Genomic DNA, 24,340 nt, shown 5'->3' with positions numbered 1-24,340 from the left:
TTTGTTGCTGATGTATAGCATAAAAGGCAAATTTTTGAGTGTATTATTATTTTCAGCTATTTTTTTTTTTTTGCTGAATGTGTATTTTGTCAGTGTTTAAGTATTTTGCCTAAGTCACTATAATCAAATCAAACTATTGTGGGAGGTGTAGTCCGATAGATACCCAAGTTAAAAAGTTTTTTTTTTTTAGTTTACAGCAGCTTGAGGTGAAGCTACATGAAGCTAATGGGCCTCATTAACACCCAAGGAGGACTTTACATTTAAAACTGAAAACAGATCTGTTCATATGCTGCACGGAGAGAAGAACATTTTGTATCTCAGCAAGCAAATAAAGGAAGCTGAGGTGGTAGAACAGAAGACGGCAACACGCTGGTTTCTGTATGAGAAACACAGGCCTCTGTTTTGAGGTTATTAACCTCCTGACACTTCTGACGACAACTGCAAGCACACAGAAATAGCACTGTGTGTGCATGTATTTGTGTGTCTGTTTATCAAATTATTAATACTAGTACAAATTTGTACAGACCTTTTGACAACAATAGACATGTGAAGCTCCGGAGGGCCATACGAAATTACATGATGGGCCAGAATTGGCCAGCAGGCCTTGAGTTTGACACAGTTTATATCAGTGTTTTGGTGGCCCAGGGATAAAGTTAAAATTTGCTCTGATTTGAATTCCAAGAGGAACCAGTCTATGTTCAATCTACTACTAACCAAGGTAGTAGTAAAAGCACATAACATTAAAACAAGGGCTATTTTTCTCAGTCAGTGTTTACACCTCACCTGGTGAAGGCCAAGAACTGAAACACAAGCAGGTTGCTCTGTAGAGGATCTTTCTCCTCAAGCTGGGGGTCAAAGGACATTGGCTCTGTGGGTTCTAAGACTTCAGCGATATCGCCACTGCGGCTGTAGATCTCAGGGAACCCAGCAGAGTGAAGGTGAGCCAGAGAGTTCCTGGAACTGGACGATGAAGGTCTAGAGGAGGTAAATAAGGTGGAAACAGTAAATCTTCACTTATTCGCTCTGTGAAAGCTGCTCCTGGAGCTTCAGGAACAGCAGGGGGTGATGAGTGGAGTCGATGCAGCACAGGCCTCTTGGTGGTGATTTGTAGTTTCCAGTGAGGCAGAAGAAATTGTTTGAATCAAAGCCCTAACAGTTTGTTTTTTTAAACACAGGCACTATTTATCTTGGATCTATTCCATTCTCACTTAAGATGCTCATCTTAGGGGAAATAACTTTAATTTACTAACTTCATCCTCTACGGCTGGACTTGAATTTCAATAAACATCTGAATGTTGAAAAAATAAAATTGAAGCATGGATTATGCAGCAGAAGGATGGCAGCTGTATCCATCAAGTGGCAGCAGCAGCGTTGCAAGAACACTTGCAGGGGAACAGAACAAGCGCCAAACGGCTCCCTCAGGCTTTTCTGCTGTAATTGCCATTTACCTCTAATCATAGTGGCCACCTGTTTTTCCTGCAACTGTGCTGACATTCATAACTTATATTTCCACCACTGCCACTAAACACTGTGGTCTGATAGACACAATGCACAGATGGTTCCCTGAAGTGCATGTGGGAAAGTGATGTGTATTGAGTCCTGTCATCATAATGACATGTCATGTTATGTCATGTTACCAACAGTGTGACTGGTGGGGTAACAGTTGAGCCCACAATATCACATCTGTGAGAAGATAAAACCTTAATGTAATGAAATTATGAAAAACAAAATCACCACTTGCCATGTCATACAGGAGGTTTGTTCACTTTTTATAAGTGTTATTACCTTAAAATCTTTTAAATCTGCCAAATGAATTTCTTTGGAAGAACAAACATCATTTAGAAAAAATGGAATTGGCCTTGAAGCTGTTAAGTCCACTAAGGTAATTTCTATTATATGAATAAACATAATAACAATAATAAACATTGTCCAATTAATGGAAGTGAAAAACGTCAGATGTAGTCATTGCCCTATTTCTGACAATTATCAATATTCAGTTGGTACTGTTCTTTATATCAACAGGGTCTCTAGCAGAAACACATGGTAATCTTACTCAAACTTCTTCAGGGTCAATAGTACCACGGGCCACAAGTTCTTTTGGCTGTGTGTGAAGAAGCAGCGATGCCTTAGCTCAGAAATGAAGCAGGGAGTTCATACAGTACAGTAGAGGCTACTGTACTGTATGAACTCCTGCTTCATTTCTGTCCGATACAGTGCACTGCACACACGCTACCAATTAGTAAGCTGATCAATATAACACATGAATAGCAATATCGGTAATGGATTAAGAAATGAGTGCCAAGTACGGAACCTCCAGCCCAGTAAACACCAATATTTACAATTGTTTTGTTGAGCCTCTTATGCGTATTTCTAAACACCAATATTTACAATTGTTTTGTAAAGTTGAGCCTCTTATGCGTATTTAAGCTGATTCAATTAAAACATCCATTGCTCTCTGATTGGCAGTGCTCAGTGCTCAGCTGATGGATTTTCAAGGTTACATACTGCAGGCATCTATCATTTTTTTTGGTCGGTGCATTAGGCTAAGAATCTACTGGTCTCTTTACTGCAATTGAAATGACACAGCTGGTGCCAACACTAAAAAGATGCCAGTAGTTTTGGTTTTTTTTTTTCGTTTTTTTTTCTGGAGAGGATAAGTGTTAGAGACATAAGTACTGGACTTCCAAAATTGTTTTGTGTGTGTGTGTGAGAGTGTGTGTATTTTGTTCACAGTAACTCAAAGGTGTTTTCTACAAAAAAAACAAAACAAAAAACTCACATTAAAGACACATTATTGACCACGACTTAAATAAGACAAAAAAGACGGTCTTACCTAGGAACATTCATCCCCGGAGTGATGACAGGGGCATGGACAGGGGTAAAGGGCAGAGCCTTAATTTGGTCACCTTCCATGTGGGACAAAGAGGACACATCTCCTTTTCGCTGTAGGTCAATTTCCAAATGGGCAATGTTGCTGACAGCGGGAAAGGCCTGGGGGAAAAAGTGAAGAAAAGATCGGTTTAAATGCGCAGATAATCTACTGAATGTATTGTGTATGTATATGTTTAATGACGTCCTGAAGAAGTGAACTTTAGGAACATATTTATACAGTGTAAGATGACGGTTTCTCAGATAAATACAAAAGCTGATCTCAGGTCAAGGTTAGACTTAACGTGAATTCAAAACAAAAAGCTAAGAGTCATCCCTAAATCACTCCCAACAACCATCCTCGCCAGTCATAAAGCCCTAATTCAGCTGGAGTTGACGGATTTGACACCTGTTTTACATGGGTTTCACACCAACACTAATGATTTTTAATCATCATCGCTTCAGCATAATTACAGTTTTGTTTTTTTTTTCTTTTTGCTGCTTTAATCTTCAATGCTTTAACCAGTAGTTGATATTCACTGCGGTGCTGAAAACTGCAATCAGAAACTTTGGAGATGGTGAATTTATGTAAAGAAAGTAGTCACCATTTGCAAATGTAATCCTTTTTTTTTCCTACACACGCTTTCTTAGACACTTGAGGTAAATATTCACTCATCTGTATTCCTTCCACCTTTACCCACACAATATATGATACTTGAGAAAATAAAAACCCTGTACGCCTCTAAATCAGTTTCAACATGGTGTGAGGAAGAAACACTGAATTGCCTTCATTTGAAATCACATATAAACCGATTAACTGGAGGGATATGTATGTGGGTAAAATAATTACCCAGAAAGAGCTAATTTAGCACTAAAGTAACTTAATTTCCCTCCGGTTTCCAGTGTGTGTGAAAAGGTCAGCAGGTCCATCATGCCTGGCTGCACATTATTGAGTGTTTCATCAAACACAGTGGTAATAACCCTGACCACAGTCATGGTGTGTCATGAATATAACAGCCGGCCGTTCCTACTCTGATTAAACAGTCCGTGCTATAATAACCTAAGTGGATGTCAATGCGTGGAGCAGAAGTCAGGGCAGATTTAAAAAGCTCAGAGTAATTGCCTCATACTGTACGTTGGCCTGCAGACACTGAGACTGTGCTGTGGAGTGAAATATGAGAAACTGCTTTTAGTGACGGCTCTGTCTGCATCATGGTCAAGGACAAATTAAAGGTGGGACGATAAATTTTTGTTAAGTGACATAACGAAGCCCTACATGCAAATAGAATTTCAGTGAAACTCACTCTAGCGTGTCATAATTGAAAACTAATGGCATGGAGGTATAATGAATTCGCTGTGGTTTCAATAATAATGTGTATTTATTTGAATAAATAACCCGAAGATGTTCCAGTGGAATTGTCTGCAGAATGCAGCATTAGTGAACCCTTAATATTCATTTACGGAACGTACAGTGGAGGGGCATCACATACGTGTGCTGGAAATACATTATTTCTTAAATATATTTCGATATATATTTAGATACATAAATCTAAATATATGTGTATATAGATATATTCATATATATATTATCTATATATCATTGGAGATTAAGTAGAAACTGTGTACAAAATGTACAAGACATCTGTGGTAACTTAAAGATAATTAAAAATATATGTATCTAAAAAGAGCAAGTAAGGCATTTAATTTATTTAGGGTGAGGTCCTTTACATTTTACTCATGGTCCATTTTATGCATTTTGTTCCTTTGCGTTCAATTCCCACAGTCTTAATTTGGGAAGGTAAAATTGTGGTAAGTTGGAGCATTTTGAAGATGGAGCTATAGCCATTCAAACTAATCTGTAAGAGTAAACACTGAGGATTTCAGGTGCATCAGATGTGACAAGAAAGGGAGTTGAATACTGTATCCTGTGTACAGAAATAGAAAATGTTTACAGCATCTTTTTAAAGCCGACGCATCCAAGAGAAGTGAAAGCAAATACAGATCCCCACACAAATCCACAGACGGCTGAAGTGTTGCTGTGATGATGAAATGATTTCTACTTCAAAGAGACGCGGTGCATATCATATACAAAAGGTGCGAGTCGACTTTGGTAAGGAGGAATAAAAGACGCAGGGTTAATCCCCTGGATTACAGCATTATGATTTTCTCACCATTCTGAGGGATTTTACACCGCCCCTCGTCCAGTGCTGTAAGACAGCTCTGAAATGTATGCATCTCTGTGGGTGAAAGGCGTCTAAATGAGCGAAAACAAGGTGGCTTTCAGAAGCAAATTGGCTCTGTCTGCTGGTCCTACGGCAGCAGCAAACATCTAAAGCTGCTGGCGGACTGGTTTGCGTTGCATCGTTTGAGGAAATTGTCCAGGAGAGGTATTAAAGTCAGCACAGTGTAGCTGACTTTCTCATTCCTGTGATCCCCTGGCAGCAATGAGAAAACTTTGTTCAGATACATAAAGCTTGTTAGAAAGCGGAGCTCACCAGATATATTCTCTAACGTTATTCTCATTACCATCTCTGTGTTATTTCATTGGGCTCTGTTAGATTAAAAAAAAGGAATTTGCCGAAATTGGACACATTTATTTTGACCTCCTTAGAGGGCAGTGCTGTGGTCTGCTGCTGCAGGGTCTGTAGAAAAGAACAACACATTGGGATTTTTTCTCCATCAAACTTAACTTAAGGAGATGAAAAACAACCCGTGTGACCCTTTTAAGGTCACAAATAGGATTTTAAATCAGAAGGTGATACATAAAGACAGTTTAATGTAGGGACGGAAAGGTAAATCATTGATGAGTATAGTTTTGGACAAGCAAGATTAAGCATTTTTTACAAGGGGACAAAATACAAGGTTATTCAGGATAGAGGATCCTGCAGAAAAAAAAGGTCTTTCTTGGAGAGCCAACTGTTAGACCTATGTGATAAGCAAGTTAAAGATTATAAGGTCTAAAAAATAAAAGCTAAATTATTAGACAAAGCCGATGCAAGTAGTGGTTCCCTGGCCACATGGGACCCGTACATAAAAAGAGTGGCCCAGTCTGTGGTCATTGAGAAACACGGAGAAACTGAAAGAATCACAAAGGGCAAATAATCAGAAATTTTCTTCAGTACAAAAGACCATGAATGCAACACTCAATCTATATCTTGGGCAGGCTAACATGATTTACCTACACTAATAATATTAAATATATATTTACTGTACTAATTTATTCTGATTTTTTTCTGAAAGTCACACAGTGTACGTTCCAGACTTCTCATTTCCTGCTGTAAATGGAACTCTACAGAACTAAAATGAATGACTGTTCATTGACATGTCCACATTGTGCGAAAGTTCTGTATGACTACCATTTGTGAGGGTACAAGAGGTTGTGTTTGTGTGTGCGTGCAAACGGGGGTGGAAATCTTACGACATGTGACAGCTGGTGGGCTGATGCCAATGGGGAAGGATGGAGCGGAGAGGGAAAGGACTGTTGCCACAGCAACACAGAGCTGGAGTGGCTGATGGTCGGGTAGCGTGATGTAGCTGCCAGCTGAGACAGTGAAAGCTGTGGAGAAACAATACAAATGACTCAGTGTTATTATTATGATTATGAACAACAGGGCTCAGGAAATATACTTTACACCAGAGAGACGTATGAGCCATCTCAGATGACAACAAGAGACTATTACACTTCTTCAACACTCATAAGCCCTTCTCGTTCCACCCGCTCCTCCGCCCACGATCTTTAAAAACTGCCATCGCCCCTGAAGGATTTTGACTGCAAACAAAAGGATTGTTGCCATGGAGTCGCCGTCGCCGTTGCTGTTGTTGCAGTTGTCGCGTGGGTTAAGCGCAGTGGGCAACAAGTAAATCAATCATTACTGGTCATCTGACTGTGTTAACAGGAAGCTGAAATCAGAGAATTACCTTCAGTTCAGGTCATTTTGTAAGACCGAGGACTGTAGGTGAGAAAACGCAGTAAATCTTAACTGCTTTGGTGTTTTAAAGGCACAAGCTAAAGTTTTTGCAATTCATCAATCTCTTTCGTATAGCAACATGTCAATGGAATTCACTGAGACAAGAGTTTTGTCTCAGCCTCACGCACATCGCTCTTAGCATTTGCATTTAAGTCGTGAAATGCTGCCCACAAGTTTCCTCGTCTCGGACCGGGGACAGCGTTCCTCCTGCAAAACTGTATGATGTTTAATCGGTGAACGTGAACACCACAAATCTTGCATTACTCTGCAACTGTTTAACAAAGTCCAAACACGTGGCTCTGTGGGAGCAGGACCCAGTAAGTCCAACCACATTGACTGGTGAACGAGGATGTTTTCACATTGATAAGTCAGACAGAAAAAAAAACTCCATAAATACTGCAGTATTTGTAAGAACACTGACGTACTTCAAAAATAAAAAGTCCACTTTAACCATGATATTATTCTATTGGTTAGAAAAGCAGGAGTGCAGATATTCATCACTGTCGTTACATTTATTCACTTTCAGCCTGTTGCAAGTCTTCACTGGAGATATATGATGTTTACACTGTTAAGATCTCCACATTATTAATGGAGCAGCATTTGATTAAATGACGAAATTAAAGAGGCCTGCTCTGAGTTTTTTTATGTATTTATTGGCACTCTCCACTCCGATTGCACCCATTTCTCCTGAATTTCTCTGTTAAGCTGCATGGGGCCAATAAAAACGCTTAATAGCAAACTAGCCCTACAGGAAGAAAGGCCTATTTCCAGACACTAATTTGTTTGGTGACACTGTTATTCATGCGTTCTGATTTCCGTTTTTGTCCTATTTTTTTTTTCGCTTAAATTAATTGGAGAAAAGGAATATCCTACTGTCTGAGCTGAAACACAAAATAACACTTCCACACTTTGTATAATGTTTAATTCTATAATATATATTAAATATAGTGTTGAGGTAAACTTTTCTAATTTTAGGCACCAAAATGAAGAGATCAGTCGGGCAACAGTTGCTAAGTGGTTCCACGTTTCACAAACAAAAACATACACATACAAACTGCACACAATTTCACAATGAGTCACCAAAACACTAGCCTTTGCCCACATACACACACACACACACACTGACACACACACAAACAGTCAACCTGTTTGCCCTGACAGCCGAGCAGATCATCTGTTCTGTTGCGGCTGCATGAGGCCATCGTGTTTGTATGTCAGCATGCAAATGTGTCCACTAAATAACATATGGGTCTGTGAGCTGCACAGACACAGAACTAGTCAGGCGTGTGTGTGAGCTTTGTATTAATGCCTCAGCTTCAGTGCGGAGTGGAGCTCGTCCTGAGGTGTTAGGGGAAAAACTAGGAGACAGACGGAGGAAGAACAGATATAGTGAGGGAACAAAAAAAAAGTTGTTAGAATGATATATTGATGACTGTAAAAAGAAAAGGAAATAAGAAAAGATGTGTTAGAAATGTGGAAGACAAGGTTGAAACATTCACTCACTGAGTGAGGGAATCTGTCAGTTTGTTTGAGAAAAGTAAACATTAGACGCAGTAATAACCATTAGGACTAATTAAAGAACTGAGAAGAAAATAAAAGAAACATTACAGCAGTGACCATTACTCTAACAGAACAATGGAAGCTCTGTTTCCTCTATATATGGTATGCAGTGCTGTATTTGCACTGTGAAATGCAATATATTTTTTGTGTGCAATCATTTTCCAGGCCGAGTAATGTGGTATCTTTTACTTTTTATTATTATTACTCCTGCACTATTTGTATTATTACTTTTTTTGCATTTTTGCACTCTATGTAGTATTTTGTTGCATTTAAGAGTCAGTTTCTATCATACGTTGCTGCATTGTTTTTTTTATCTCTGTCCCTTGTTGTTTCCTCACAAGAAGAATGTCTCCAGTGTGGGATCACAAAGTAATCACTACAGTCTCAGAACGCCATCCAGGAATTAGTCAAATATATACAGTTTCACTCACCTTTCCTTTACTAAAATGCTTATAACTGCTATCAAATAAATGAGCAGTTTGTCCAGAGTCAGCTTTAATCACTGTCTTATACTTAGCCGTATATTAAACCATGTTGAATCTCAGCCTCAGCTAGCCTCTGAGGGGCAGCACTTGGACAGCATTTTTCACTAGAGTCTTTTTGGGTAAATGAGGCAAAAATGAAAGCCAGCCATCATTGGAAGCCAGGCTCCAATGGGAGTCAGTAGGCAGCAGGAAAGCTGGACTTCTGCATGATGACCGGGCAGTTAGGAGGCAAAACCACAGAAATATTGAATTCAATTTTTAAAATGTACAGGAGAATTTTCACTGTAGCCAGAGTCCGTCAGTGACTCTAAAAGCCAAACTGCAGCCTGTGTGTGTTTGATTTGTACAGTATATATATACCTTTTTGTTAGGTTTTGTATATCCATTATATTTCCTCATTCCAGTTCCAGAACTAATATTTAGATAACTGGGCCAAAATGAGTTTCCCTCGTTTCACTTTTTTCTTTGATGGCTGGAGTTACTGTCTGGAATTTAATGTTAGTATAAAAAGAAAGAAAGAAATACTTGTGTATCATCAACACAGTTTAAGCATAATGTGTGGGAGTTTTAAAATGTTTTTTTCCAATGAGTCATAACTTAAATGTATAAATTCATTAGCTGATCTCTACCACTGTCACGTGGTTTTATACTAATATATTTTCCCCTTCATGTTCTTTTTAATAAATACTACAGTATATCACTGGGTGTGTTTTCACGTCCTATAGTCAACGAGTCATCAGTGACAAAGACAGATTGGATGACAGGCATGATTTGAACGGTTGACAACTGAAGTGACAATGACAGTCTGGAGACGTCAAACCAATGGACCGTCAGTGCATTCTGTTCTGTCAGACAAAATAAAAAAGCAAAAGCATTTAAGTATATTTGTAAAAGCAGGTTAACAGCTGGCTTGTTGTAAGGCCTTCAGATTCAGTCAGCAGCTGATGATCATTCAAGGCCAGGCAGAACATTTACCCTTCATTATGGCTCCCAAGTGTAAATCAGAATCTTCTAATGTTCTAATGTCATACTGTTTTAGCATAGGTGAGTGACGTGGGTACTTATGTACAGTAAGTGAGTTTGACTTACAGCGTCGCACAATAGGTACTACAGGTGGAGGACCACATGTATACACAAATCTAATAACTAGTAAATGTGTTTTATCTCTTAAAATGCAATTTAAAATTTAAATTTGTACATTCATAATGTATTTATCCTGACAAAATAACAACAAATCCCCACCAATTTTATTTAACAAAATCATAAAGCTTCATTTTTTAAGTTTGTTGCAATTTGTAATTTCAGCAGAATCACTAACAATCCTCCGTTAACTAAACTTGACTACACTCTGTAAACATGGCGGAACTAGAACGCATGAGTACCATCTGCAGTAGAACCCACTAAGACTTGATATACACAGTTGGCAACAGATACATGTGATGCAGCAGGACACTGCCAGACACTATGAGACAATAAACTCAACATTTTGCTACTTCGTATCACACATAAAGAGGTGATGTTACACCTCTACATGTTGTAAAGTCACACTGCCCCCACTGATCTGGCAGCAAACGAATGCAATGCTGTAGATTTCACCCAGTCCCAAACAATACAAAGACAAATCAACCAGTAGCAGGATTATTGGTTTAAAATGCAACTAATCAACTGACATCAAGATGTTTTAAAACATGCACTACACCCCTCCCCCCCCCGCCCCCAATCCCCTGGATCGATCACAGAGAGATTGAAAGCAGTCGACCTGTAATCTCCAAGGACCAATTATCATGCAACACGCAACTCTGTTGCAATCTGAGGAAAATCAATATGTGCTTTCCACCAATAATATCTATTTTTCCATAGATCAAATCTAAACTTTACAACATTTGCATTTTTGGTCATGTAAATATAATAATTATACACGAGAGAAAAACACAGTGCAGCACGGTAAAAAATAAATAAACTGATTTCTGAGTGAACCATTTCTTACGGGAAAAACAAGACCAACTCTCTCCCCCTGAACACCGAGACCAACTGGGTCAACAAGATCTCCGCACGACCTGGAGACATGACCACGAAACATCACCATCTACAGGAAGAAAACAAATTCAGCCGCACTCCAAAAATGTTGACTATAAATAGCATCACATGTTTAGCATTCAGCACCATGGCAAACTGAGTGTCAAGGATCAATAATTTATGCCACCGAGAGAAAGTTGTCAGATCCAACAAAGCCTGCAGACAGAGCCGCAGCGTACGGCTTGTTTTGAGAGCCGTTTCAGAAAAGGATGCTATTGATTATTAAACGTTTAACTAGGATTCACAATTACCAACATATTCTGGTAACTTTAACTTTAAACAGACACTGAACGGCGGCAGAGAGGAACAGTGAGACAATATCAGTAACACCATGGAGCTGTGATGGACTGAGTGTTGACTGCCAACAGCAGTGGTTCCACTTCACACACTGTTTCCTGTCACATTTTTATGGAAAATCTTGGCACACAGACAAACTGTAAAACTACAGTCTAGCCACCGGGCAGCCGAGACCAATAAAGAAATGCTATTTATAATCAATGTGATCATTTTCAACTAGTCACAAAATATTGTTAAGGAAGACTAGAATATTCATGTTAGCATCACAATCTAATCTAACTTTTCCTGCTGGGATTTGCCCAGAATACCCACAGTGTATCAACAACCACTGGCAGACGACCAGTTGCCACCTCCGCGGCTAAAGACTGCAGATGTATCAAGTTTATTGGTTCCTTATTCTCGCAGCTATTAGTCCCTGTTGGTTGATGATAAAACACAGAACAACAGAAGTTGACAGCACTGGCTCGCACCTAAAGAGTGCCGATCTGTCTCCTGCTCTGCTGTTAAAGTGTTGTTTCTGAGCGTGTACATTTGTGTGTGTGCGTGTGTGTGGTGATGAGACACAATGGTGGCAATATCTTGTGGATTAGCCCCAGCTGGTCAAAGCATTGTGCAAATTGGCAAATGTCATTTATTTTAATATGAGTAGTATTGGAATCAGGCCATCTGTGCCATAATGCTCACCTTATACAAATTAAAGGATATCACAGTGTAATAAAACTATCATTATAAAACTGATCAGCAGTAACATTACACTCCACTGAGTAATTTGAGGCATTTAAGTCTATCATTACCACTTCTCTTGGTTTGTTGGCTGCAGAGGTCAATGTATCAGAGGTGTCCTTCACAGGAAATGACCTTCGAACATCGACACTGTCTGGGTGAATGCTCGCCTCTGGAGGGCTTGGCGCTAGGACAAACGGAGGAAGTCTGGCTTTGTTCTGTAATACTGCTGTGTTCAAATAACCCCAACTAGACAGTTAGTGTGTACAAGCCCTACTGGTAACTGTAAACATCATACAAACAGTAGTAGCAGTAGTGGTAGTAGTAGTACTAATACTGTGAATTTCCCTATTGTTGGACAAATAATGGGCTTTTTTCTTGGCTGAGCAGAAATTATTTTTCTTTTTTTTTCTGGGGTGAATGTAAGTAATACTGATCTTTACAAAATACATCAAAATTGCTTCTTTTTTTTTTTGCAGCTTTTAAGGAAAGTACTTAATAGCTAGAAGTCACAAAATGAATCAAAATAACAGATTCATGGCTCAAATCTTTGCATAAGTTCAGGTCCAGAGTTCAGTAACACCTCGAAGATTTAACAGAGAGAGCACTATTCAGAGCACAGTCCTTAAAGACAAAAAGTAATAAAACAAGGAGCGTGAGTCTGTGCCATAGAGCAGTCTGGGCCTTGAGGGCCTTAAGAGTTTCACCAGGCTGAGTACAGTATGTCAGTGATTGTCTTACCATGGGGCCTGGAGGAGAATCTGGTGGCGAAGCTCGTAGAATGTGTCTGCGACCTAAACAATGGAAACAAGTCCTTAGATTATACTATACTATATTCAAAAAACAAAACAAAACAAAAAACACGAAACTAATCATTTCTATCTATGAAAAATGCATGCAACCAGTGGTTTCTTTCCAGCCTGAGTTTTGTCAAAATACTTTTCGGAAACTTTTCTCAAAGTCTTTGTCTTCGGCCTAATAAAGTCAGATAGCAAGAATGTTATTTTTCTTTCCAGAGACAGGATCACAGTGTCATTAGGAGGAGAGTGTAACCACAGTCTACTGAGAAGTTCTTCCCCTGTCACTAAGATGGAGTGGCTGTTATAGTGTTTACTACACTAATAATCAGCTGAGTGAGAGACAGAATGAGTGTGGGACTGGAGGAGAGACACAGACAGTGACAGACAAATAATCTGTCCCAGACAGTGGCACATCATTCGTCTCGGACTGTGTGCAGCGAGTGGAACGTCGGAGATTCATGGAATGTGTTTCAGCCTATCAATAGACTGTCATGTTTAAGTGAAAATAAGAGAATAAAAGTGATGACTCAAACACGGTGGAATATGAAATCTGGCGTTGTCAGATTTCCAAGATTACCACACATTAAGTTGGAGTTCTGGAGGGGCAGTAGAGACGATAGGGATTAAATATATTTATGTGGTCTAGAAAAGGCTGCTGTATTGTTAAAATTAAAAAAAATGATGATATTGAAAACATTAAAAACATGGGTAGCTAGATAGATCTCCCATCCACTTAAACATGCTGTTATTTGCACATGCTGTGGGGAAACATTTTCATTTCACACATGCACCACAGACTTCCACTTCAGGTCCGATGTCCAGTTTGTGTAAGACCAACTTCACAAGTAACAACTGATCCCCAACAGCCCGTGATTAATCACCATTAGCCAACAGCTTGAGTGAATTAGTACATTAGAGTAGTTGAGTAAAATAACAATTTTTAAATGTTTGACAGCCCTTACATTTTTGACATCCATCAATTTTTTACTTAATTATTCATATTTATTTGACTTTTGGGATGCTTCAAGATCAATACAGCCTCAATGGACGATCAGTGTGTTCTCCTGCCAGTTTATCTCACTATTCCCACTAATCATAAATTCTTCTGAACACGTGGAGAGCATGTGCTGCCAGTGAGATAACGCTGCAAAGGTTGAAGCTGCATCATATGCAAAGGGCAGATCAGTTTGTCGCTCAGTGTTTGGAACACCTGGGGTACATCAACAAAATATATCTGGACCCATTAGGGTTACTGAGTACTGTTACCTAAGCATTAAATATAGTGGAATCTACTGTGTCATTTTTATTTTTCTTTAAAAAACTGCAGCAATTTACAATAATTCCAGCTGCCAATTAGAACAAAAACAGAACTTCACCTTTATTATGTCGTTTTAACCTCCCATACACCCCATGATTCTCGTACAAACGAAAAACAATTACACTGAGTTTGGCTCAAGCTCCTTTCACCATTCTGACCAAATCAGAACACTGAGCCCTTTTTCAAGTTGTAAATTACAAACCAGGAAATTCAAATCAGAACACTAAAATTGATAACTGCTGTGTTGTTACTGCTTTAAATGAATGAATATGAAGGAGACTAGCACTGCTAGCAGTTTGAGGTTTTATAATTTACCATCTGAAGGTGAGGAAGGTGAACTCTTCTCAAAGGACATGTCTTCCTGCCTTGCCCTCAGAGATGCCTTGGGGCTGGACAGCTTCCTGTTCAGACTAGACGTCAGCCGAAAAGTTATCGTCTCATGTGTTTCAGATGCAGGCTGTTGGCGAGAGAGAGAAAGAGAGAGAGAGAGAGAGACAAAGTTATGGCCACACAGATACTTACAGCTGTATTAGACAAGAGAGCAGGCATTAAAAAAGGGCACGTAACCATGACGTGCTGGTTTTTCCCAACTTTTCGGAAGGGTGTGAGTATTCACAGCTAAGGTGAGAAAAGTAGAGATGACACACTTTGCACCCTTTATAGGTACCTTCCCAAAATAGACATGACGTATGGGCAATTATTTGTCTCTGACGCATTGAGGCCCTAAAGAACGATGTGATAGGGACAATTAACCAGAAACATCAAACCAGTCCTTTTCAAGGAGGATAAGCCAAGGTTAATATGCATTAAAACAATATGGAATTGGACAGTTTTAATGCTACAGGTTTACTGTACGAGCCTTTCCTCAGTCAGAGGTCTTTACTGACTTGGCTAAATCTTCGTGCAGTTTTCCAACACCGAACTTAGTGAACTTTGCATCTACCCCTATTTTACAGTATGAGTGGAGCGAGCTAGCAGCAGAGACCTACAGTGACAGAGTGAGCATCGTGTCAGAGACATTTTTGAATGCTCACAATAGTTACAATGTTGAAGCACAAAAATAAACTGCAGACATGCAACCTTTTTTGGGGGTTCTCACTTTTGTCATTAGACCAGCTAAATACCAGAATATGAATTTGTATGTCATCCAGCCCTGTCACGAAGGCACCGTACACTATTTCTGGGACATAAACAAAAGAGATTGAAACATGTGGGTTTGTGACTACGTGACTGAGGATAAATATGGATCCCCAGGCTGGATCATTTGAGAACCACTGTGCTAAAGGGACTAAAATTGCCTCATTATCCAGAGGAAAATCCAAAAATCTACTCCTGTGGGAATTCTTTGTGTTACCTGAGCTGTGCCTGCAGCTGAGAGTGGCACGGAGGCATGACTCTTGGCAAACGTCTCTGTGCTGTAGACCATGACTCCGTAAGGGTTTGGCTTTGCACCTCCTCGCAGAACAAGCTGTATCTCCTCTCCCTTCCACTGAGCTGGTGACTGAAAGGGGCAAAAGATACCCCAACGGAGGCACTGCAGGAAGGCAGCCCGGGATGAGGAGGTGGTAGATAGCTGCAAAATACAAAAGGACAAAGCAAATTCAGTCAAATATTTAAAATAAAATTTTGGCATTTTTCCCTTTTACCAAAAATAGTTGGTTGAGAGACGTGTTTCACAGCCTGGCTCAACAGTAAAGACAAAGAAGGGAAGCCACAGAAAGTCTACTTTTAGTCTACAAATATTACTGCATTCAATCACATATTCACTTTGCTGATAATTGTGTCCACTGTCCAATAATTGGGGCTCTAAATATTTGCTCACAAATAATGTTTAAAAAGAGAGGAAGTGTTTAAACATGATTTACAACCAGCTTCAGCGCGCCCAGACTTCAGCCATCCCAGAAGCACTAAAAATTTCTTTTGCCCTAAATCATCCACAAGGGGACTCTCAGGTTCTGGAGAATCGATTAATAAGCTGGTCAGCCAGCGACACTCGTAATCAATCACAGGTTGGGACAGTAAAGAATACACGGCGGTCGCAGGTCCACATTGTTTTAAGATAAAGTGCTGCATTTAATGATTCACTTAATGCTCACGAGTCCCTCGAGCACTGATCTTTAAATGTAATACCATAATCTAATACTATTCATACAGTACACATATATATTTATACAGGATTCACCTTCACTTTAAATGTCATGCAGTGGCAAAGACGCCATGTTTAGAAAACAAAAACGACTTCAGAGTACACATATGGTTGTAAAGTGATGTAGTGATTGTACAGTACTTCAGTCCCACAGGAAATGAAAAGAAAAATGTTTTCCACTGTGACAACCCCTGGGAATAACGACAGGATACAGGAGTTGTCAACACAATGTGAAAACCTGACAAAACTGCAGATCAAAGTCTTTCGCCAGAAGTTTGCAGACAGTTAGAAATAAAAATAAAAAAAAGAAGGAAAAAACGGACAGGGAGGAAAGGAATCTTTTTAATGAGATGACAAAAATCAAACATGTCCACCGTACTATATAATAACAGCTCTGCTGCTGCTGCTGCTGCTGGTGGTGGTGCTGGTGGTGCCTGGTACAATGATTAAATCAAAGGAACACATTCATGCTCATGTTCTGATGGCACATCCTGATGTTATATATTTGTTATATAGTGTGAGCCTCAAAAGCATTTGTTAAAGAAGCGATGATGGGTACTTTATGTATTTTACCACAACACATTATGGTTAGATTCTGGGACCATGGTTCCTCTAGAGCAGAGGTCTCAAAGTCCTGCCCACAAACTTCTGGCTGCACTAGATGTTAAAAATAACGTAGTTCTTCACTGGCAAAGCAGTGGAAACGTGATTTTGGATTGAGAGTTGATAAAGATATCTAGACACCAACATGTTTTATTTGAAAGTAACTCTGAAGTTAGGAAGAACTTTAACATAGTTTAAAATTGTATGAGGTTAAAGACTGATTTAGCACTTTTTCATTTTACTATTAAGAAAATGTGAGCAGATAGAGTTTGTACTTCCACTGTTGCCCTTTATTGAGATGATGATAGCAGTAATGGATCCCACCTCTATATATTCTACATATTTACCATATTAATTACAGTATTTTTATTTTAAATATACTGTAGTATTTTTCCATAATGTATTTCCTAAGTGCAGCTGTTCTACTTCTACCTCAGACTTCATCTTAAAGTCCATTGTATGCAAATACAATGCCAATTGAAGAAACCTTGAAGCTTGAACCAATACTGTCCTACCATTGTCCTGATGATGATGACACGCCTTTGTGTCCCCCAACACATAAGCAGAGAGAAGACGTCTCCACCATCAAATGACTAATATATTTAAAGGAGACCCCTCTGAAGCTTCATACATTTAAAGCAGCCCCTGGATGAAGATCAATATTCTATTCCTTTCAAGAGGGAATTTGTTTCAGACTGTAATTTTTATCCCCAAGTAGTGCAGACTTTAACAGTTATTTCTCTGAGCCGTAACTCTGAGAATATATGACCGTCATAAAACACAGAGAGCAGAGGAGCCACCCTCTCTACCCCCGGGGGCTCAGCCTGTTTTTGCATGGGGCAAAATTAATAAGGTGCTTAAATGAATCATTAAGTTAAATAGGTCTGTTTTCAAAGTGATCATTGCGTAAAAAGAAAAAAAAAACATAAGACATAAATATTCTATAAGGTCTCTCCAACATTTTCTATATTAATCATATTTATTATTAAGTGATTTGTTTTTAAATATTGATTTTCAGGAATATTTTATCAGAATAAAAATGGCAACCAAGCTAGAAGACAGTAACAGTCAGGTGCCAATTCTATAGGGAACTAACAGTGTTGAAATAAAGCTTTTATCTTCTCACGCAAACCTTATCTCACTCTTTCAGTCTTCCAGTGGTAGGAAAAAGAGAATTCACAGAGCTGCACAGAGTAACAGGATTAAAGGAGAGGAAACAGAGGCAAACATCCAGCAAGGCCTATACATATACATGTTTCATATTTATACATGGGTTAGAAAAGACACAAACATTTATGGTCAAACATATCAGAGGGCAGAAAAAAAGGATAATTCAAAGTATTTTCTTGGTCTTTGAATTCAGCAATCACAACAATGGCATTAAAGATAAGCGGTGGGTATTTTCTTTGAGAAGCTCGACTTTTAAGTACATGAAAAAAAACATCAGAAGTACAGTACATATCCTTGAAAACACTTGTGATTTCAGGAGGATGTTTCGGTTGTAAACACTCTGGGATAATATTTCTGTTCAAAGTGCACAAAGGTCGGAGGCAACGCATTAAAATTCTGAGCTATAATGTGTTGTTTCCTTAAATACATGACAGCGCGGATCAATGTTACATCACCACCAGGGTGCGTAGGTGGTTCGGTGGCAGCGTGGTAAAAGCAGGGAGACTGTAGGAGGAGGTTTGCTGATGTATGCATGTTGTTAAAGGTCCTCCACTGGGAAGACCAAGTCTGCCTCCAGGGTCAGACACATTGACTAACTCTGGTCACCACAGTAACTCAGGGAGTCCTAATCAATGGCAAAGGCCTGCTGGTGACAATGAGAAGACAACAAATCAATGATATTAAATTATGCTGAAAACTATGACTTCACCCACACTGTTTTGGGGCAGGAAACATTCAAAGTAATTTGCTGTTTCAATTAAAAGTTGGCCTGATTTGCTGGTCATTATGTCTGAGGAGGCAGAATGATCAATGGCCAGTTCTGGAACATTGTGATTTCAGCAATGTTTAAGACGTGATGAGAGACATTATAATAATTGTTTAAAAAAGGGCCAAAAGTTTAAATCAGTAGTTTTTAATTGCACACCTAGGAAAAATATAATTAAAGCCCAAAGGCCCAAAACAAAATAAGGGATATGTTTTCACTAAATAAAAAAGGGTCTTCAAATACAAAAATTACTTCCTTATCTTCATTCAAACTGCAAATATAAGTTGACTGCTCCAAAATGTTTGGACCACTGCGGAAATATCCTTGAATCATGCAGCAGTGTAGAAACAGATATCTTGTGTCTGTAACCAGAAGATAGAAAAGTAATCATTGCACTTTTGAGCAGCGCTCTGGAGTAAAAGGGAGAAAAAAAGAGGAGGAAATTATTAGAAGGTGACAGACGACGAAGACAAAGATGGAGTCAGCCCCTTTAGGAACGACATCAAGTATTTTTTCCCAGGGGAACAAAAAGAAAGCAAAGTAACAACCAGTCCAATCCACCACAAGTACTGTACTGAGGGAAAAGTATGAAAAGCTTCTACTTGCACTCTAGAGTTAAAAAGGAAAGTACCCATTTTCTCTAATAGCTTCAAACATAAAACAGCACAGTAAGTGAGCAGCTGAAATAAAGCAATTAGCAGCAACATAGTTTTTCAGAACTGGAAAGAAAATGTCAAGACATTTAGCTACCCTTTTTTTTTGGAGTGTACCACAAATTAATCCTAAATTAGGAGGATGTGAGCATTGATGGGAGACGGAGTCTGACAGTTATTACTATTACTTCAGTGTGCTGGGCTGCTCCGTATCATTATTTCAGCTAAGACCCCGTGACAGGCAGCGGCCCACAGATCTATCACTAATGCAGCACTAGGAGAAGCCTTGCTGAAGGTGCAGTAAAAAGGAACATGCAACCAGATCATTAACTGAAGAGCAGTAAACCACTTATATTTTCATGTAGCCAAGCCAGTCGTCCAAATGAACCCCACAGCCTGCTGAGATCTATCTGTTTCTTCCTGCCTTTGAAAGAATTCTGACACTTTTTGATCCAGGCGTTCAATGACAGAAAATCTTGAAAGAGATGTTCATGAAAGACCTGGTCATGAACAGGTGAAATTACTGCCATGTACTGCACAAACTTGGAATGTCCAGGACTTGATTCTGGATGGCTACGTTAATGTGCATGTAATATAAAAATTATTTTAATCTCATTAACTACAATTACACTGAGCCTTTAAACTGACTACATTTGACTACATTTTAAAACTCTGTTTTACAACATAAATTACTTTGTTAATTCTAAGCTTAAATGTCGTGATGGCCATTCCAGTGAAATATTTATCAAAGGTTTTCAGCTGACTTTCTTTTCTTTGTTGATCCCCCTGACCTTTCCTCTTGTGCCATCAGCTGGTTGACATTTTAGTTACACACTAAAAGGCCATGAAATTGTATGCAGATATCTGCTCCACTCAAGATGAATGGTAATAACTTTGGGGACCGCTTAACATTTCCTCCAGAGGCGTTATCAGGTCAAGGTTTCGTTACAGGGAAAAAAGCAATCTATTTCCTCATTTATTCACCTTATTTGCTACTTTTTTTGCCTCTCAAAGCCACTGTAGGTTCATATGTTGCAAAAAAGTTATTATATTGGTCACTTCCACTCTATGGGTGATATACAGTATATTCACTCCGTACATTTAATAATGATTATAACCATTAATATCAGGTAATTAAAAATTGATTCTTGTGGCTTAATTTAAATTTAGAAAACAATTTCCTTGTCCTAAACGTGAAGCACATTTAAAGAAAAAGTAAACACCATAAAAACTAATTGTAAAATTTAACTGAATTTTTTTTCTTATTTTATTTTACTCTGGACTGTAGTAGTACCAAGGGAGTAAGGAGTTAACTTTTGCACATATCTAACTCAAGTCTTGAGTTTTGAAGTCTAGGTAATAGGTTCAGATTAATAAAATACATTGTTTTTTTTGCAAAGTCAATTGGTGAATCTGGGAATTCAAACCGCACCACTGAAGTCAGGAGGAGGACAGCCATGGACTCTTTGTTAAAACATTTAGCAGAATATAAAGATCATACACCACCTTCCAGAACAAAATTAAAGTATTTTTAATTTCTTTTGCTGCAACAACGTGGCTACTGGAGGTCAGAAGACACAGCACGTGTAGCCACATGTAGTCACACAGTGAGCAGAGAATGTCAAAGAAACAAATGAAGAAATAGTTTTAGTCACACTGCTTTGAAAATGTCTATTTTCCACTGAGTTCTGTTTGTATTTGGGAAACCACTCCTCAGGTTTTCTAACAGCACTAAATCAAATCATTCAGGACTGAGCTGCAGCTCTTTTACATTGAAACAGGGGTCCATCCACATGGCAACCATTAGATGTGCAAACATCATTGCTACTGCCTCCCAATAGCTGCCAGGGCAATGCATTCATCTGGAGAAGGATGGCACTGCTGGCAGCCACTGACAGGGCAAGGCTCACTCTGGGCTTATCGTAGGGGGAGATTGATGCACATCTCAGTGGGAGAGAGCTGACATTCATTTTAATTAGGCAAGCAAAATATCGTCTCTGCAGCATGTTGTCTCTTTCGCCTTGTCCTCCATTTCTCTACCAGTCGCAGGGAAAGAAAGAAGCTTAAAGGGAGGAATGACAAAGAGAAAAGGCCACAAATCTGCTGTATGTGTTCAACTCCAAAGTCCTCACAGCACTTAGCAACATTTAGCTAACATTTGTATGACATTTTAAAACAGCCACAAACAGAGGACTTGGATATCTTGAACACAAAGGACATAAACTGATGTGAGGGGGGCACTCTGTCTCCAGGTGATGTGATCATAGACATAAATACAACCAAATAAACACATCCCACTTCCACGCAGTGTAACAAAGCGCCTCATGGACACAGACACTCTCTGTACAATCTGGACATTTTCTGCCAACTGTCTTTCATTTTTTGCAGAATATTCCCTTCACACCCACGTTCACACATTGGCTCGGATCGTTGTAGAGCTTCTCCTTTATTTAGCTTATTTATTCTCCTCTTGTTTAGATTTTACATATCTAATTGTGTTTTACCTATTTTCTAGTCCAGTTCATTTATGAATATTCCAAAATCCTTGAATCACAATTTTTGTACTATTTCATGTTTTACTTGTTTGGTCTGGCAATAAAATCCCAGGATCTCTGTGTATAAATTCCACTCTATTTATAATAGTAATAATATTTTGAACTTTATTGATCCCACACTGGGGACATTCTGGTCTTCACAGTGGATCTACCACAAAGGATGTGTAAGGCAGACGTGATGACTGCTACACTACACTAATTCAATTCAGTTTACTACAGACTAACATAGAACTATCCTTACCTCTGCACACTATATGGGCGCTCATCCTTGGAAACCTCACACCATAATTTATTTTACAGCTAGCAATCATAACATAAGGGTTACACTGAAAAACTACATTGAGATCACATCATTGTGGAGAGCTCCACAAAATGGGTTTCACTCTGTAAACATCATTAAACCTGCAGAGGCCAGAAACAACTATGCAAGTGCACAAATACTCACACCAGAGGAGTACCAGCTACTTGAGGACAGTCAGAGGGATAAAAAAAAATACACCGTACAATGAGGTGTACCTGTCAGTGAGCCAATTAAAATCCAAACATGTGTCTCTGTGGTGCAGAGGAGAACCTAACACCACCATCTTTATTAAACCCATGTAACTGCTCTCTGCTACACAAACTCTTTGTCTTCCCACCTTCTGGTTGTTACTTTGGAGACAGACAAACAAGTAATAAAGTAATTAATTAAAGACTAATATTTGTCACAGTTAACAACTAATGGAATCCTTGTCAGGCACTTGATGTCTGTGTAAGAAGTAGTTCTTATGTCCAGGACTTCAGGTGCGCTAGTCTCTTTGATTTCTAAAACTTCTCTCTCACGTTAATATTTTCCCCCTTCTTCTATAAAAAGAGTTAGTTAATATTAACATAGTTAACATGTTTGTTATTAATAAGCAGTTGAAATGGTGGCTTAAACTAGAGCTAGTAATGCTAAATGTTGCTAGAGCTAAAATAATGCTAACGTTAACCTTCTTGTTCTGTGTACACATTTTAGAACTACTTCATTTTTTTGTTAAGCCCATTCATGCTTTTGTAACAACTGGTAAAAGCATGAGCTCAATAGATGAGAAACTCAAATAGCTAATAGGATGGTGCTTGGTTTTTCAATCATCACATGTGCCTTGGAACAAATTTCACTAAATTGGTCTTAAAACCATTCTATTAGGCCGCAGCAGATGGCTTAAAATACTAAAAAAAAAAAGGTGAACTTGAAAATCTTTGTGTCTTTTTTCAATTACTGTGAGTATATTAGCTTTGTGTTCAACTAAACAGGCCCAGTTCACACTGTGTAAGTAAAGTGAAACTCGAAGATAATTATATTCTACAAAATGTTGTGACATTTTGTTTGTTAGTGCATTTCTTATGTTCAGTGTGGCTCAAAAAGTTGGGAAACACTGGTCTTGACTGTGTTTTCTCTACTAAATGTGAAATCAGCTCTGCAGGGCCTGTTTACATGTGATGATGGCACATTGCTTTTATACAGCATGCAAGAAATTTGGTCATACCCCTGTATATTACCATGTGATGGCTGCAGTAAAGGGCAAAACAGTACATATATTTAAGGTCACACATTAATAGTTAGACTTACTGAAGACTCATTAATCCGCTCTGCCAGTCAGCAGGCCAGTCAGAGTTAAAAGGTGACAGAACATAAAACTGTGACACATTCATTACTGGTGGAAACTCAAACAGCGACACCATCTCTGTTCTTGGGAATCATTATTCACCTCAGTCCTAGAACTTTAGACAGTCTTTAAATCACCTTATCGGAGTCGATGTGTAGTGCACTACCCTCTGGCCCAACAAGGGGCCAGTGTCTGAAATCTCTGGTTTATATAAGCTCTCATTTTTGATATGAGGTTGCAGCCAGGAATCTCCTCCACTTTTATTGTCCCTCCATCTCACTGCTCCACTTCTATCATTTTAACACCGCAATATGCAAGAAGTTACCCATTTACCATGTCTTTTTTTTTTTTTTTTAACGATGACTAGAGGTATCACGCCTCCTGACAAATTGTTTTCTGGCGTGAAGGGCAACATCATGTGGGCCGGCCAAGCCTCCGACTTCAATGATTTCTCCTGAACCAGCCCCCTCTATCAACAATGAGCGAGTGCTTGTCAGTAAAAACAGACAGACAACAAAAGTGACCATTGTCGCACATTAGCCCATAAGGACTGTATCACACGCCTGAATTGATGAACAGTTGCCAAGCAAGGGTTGAGGACAAGCAGGGATGGGCAAGCACAGATGGGGTGGAGATGTCTCTGATCATGTTATGCCGGTATAAATTGGTGGTGACAGTTCACAATTAGGAGAGTCACTGTTGCCTCACATCAGTTGTCAGCAAC

The 24,340-nt window shown here is 39.0% G+C and overlaps 1 protein-coding gene across 3 annotated transcripts in view; it reads right to left on the bottom strand.

Annotated features, from left to right (window-relative positions):
- Positions 1–24,340, bottom strand: part of nphp4 (nephronophthisis 4) — a 92,751-nt gene that overhangs the window by 29,903 nt on the left and 38,508 nt on the right. For all 3 annotated transcript variants that reach the window (XM_008318417.3, XM_025059431.1, XM_017036294.2), the window contains 6 exons: positions 15,450–15,668; positions 14,411–14,552; positions 12,719–12,771; positions 6,287–6,424; positions 2,834–2,991; positions 784–975 (listed from right to left, as the gene is read on the bottom strand). In XM_008318417.3, coding sequence (XP_008316639.1) covers positions 784–975; positions 2,834–2,991; positions 6,287–6,424; positions 12,719–12,771; positions 14,411–14,552; positions 15,450–15,668 — 902 coding nt within the window. The remainder of the gene's footprint in view (positions 1–783; positions 976–2,833; positions 2,992–6,286; positions 6,425–12,718; positions 12,772–14,410; positions 14,553–15,449; positions 15,669–24,340) is intronic.

This window comes from Cynoglossus semilaevis, chromosome 10 (genome assembly GCF_000523025.1).
Source record: "Cynoglossus semilaevis isolate Cse_v1.0 chromosome 10, Cse_v1.0, whole genome shotgun sequence".
Lineage (NCBI taxonomy): Eukaryota > Metazoa > Chordata > Actinopteri > Pleuronectiformes > Cynoglossidae > Cynoglossus > Cynoglossus semilaevis.
The sequence above is the reverse complement of the archived record's forward strand: the minus strand, read 5'-3'. Positions and strand labels throughout refer to the sequence as shown.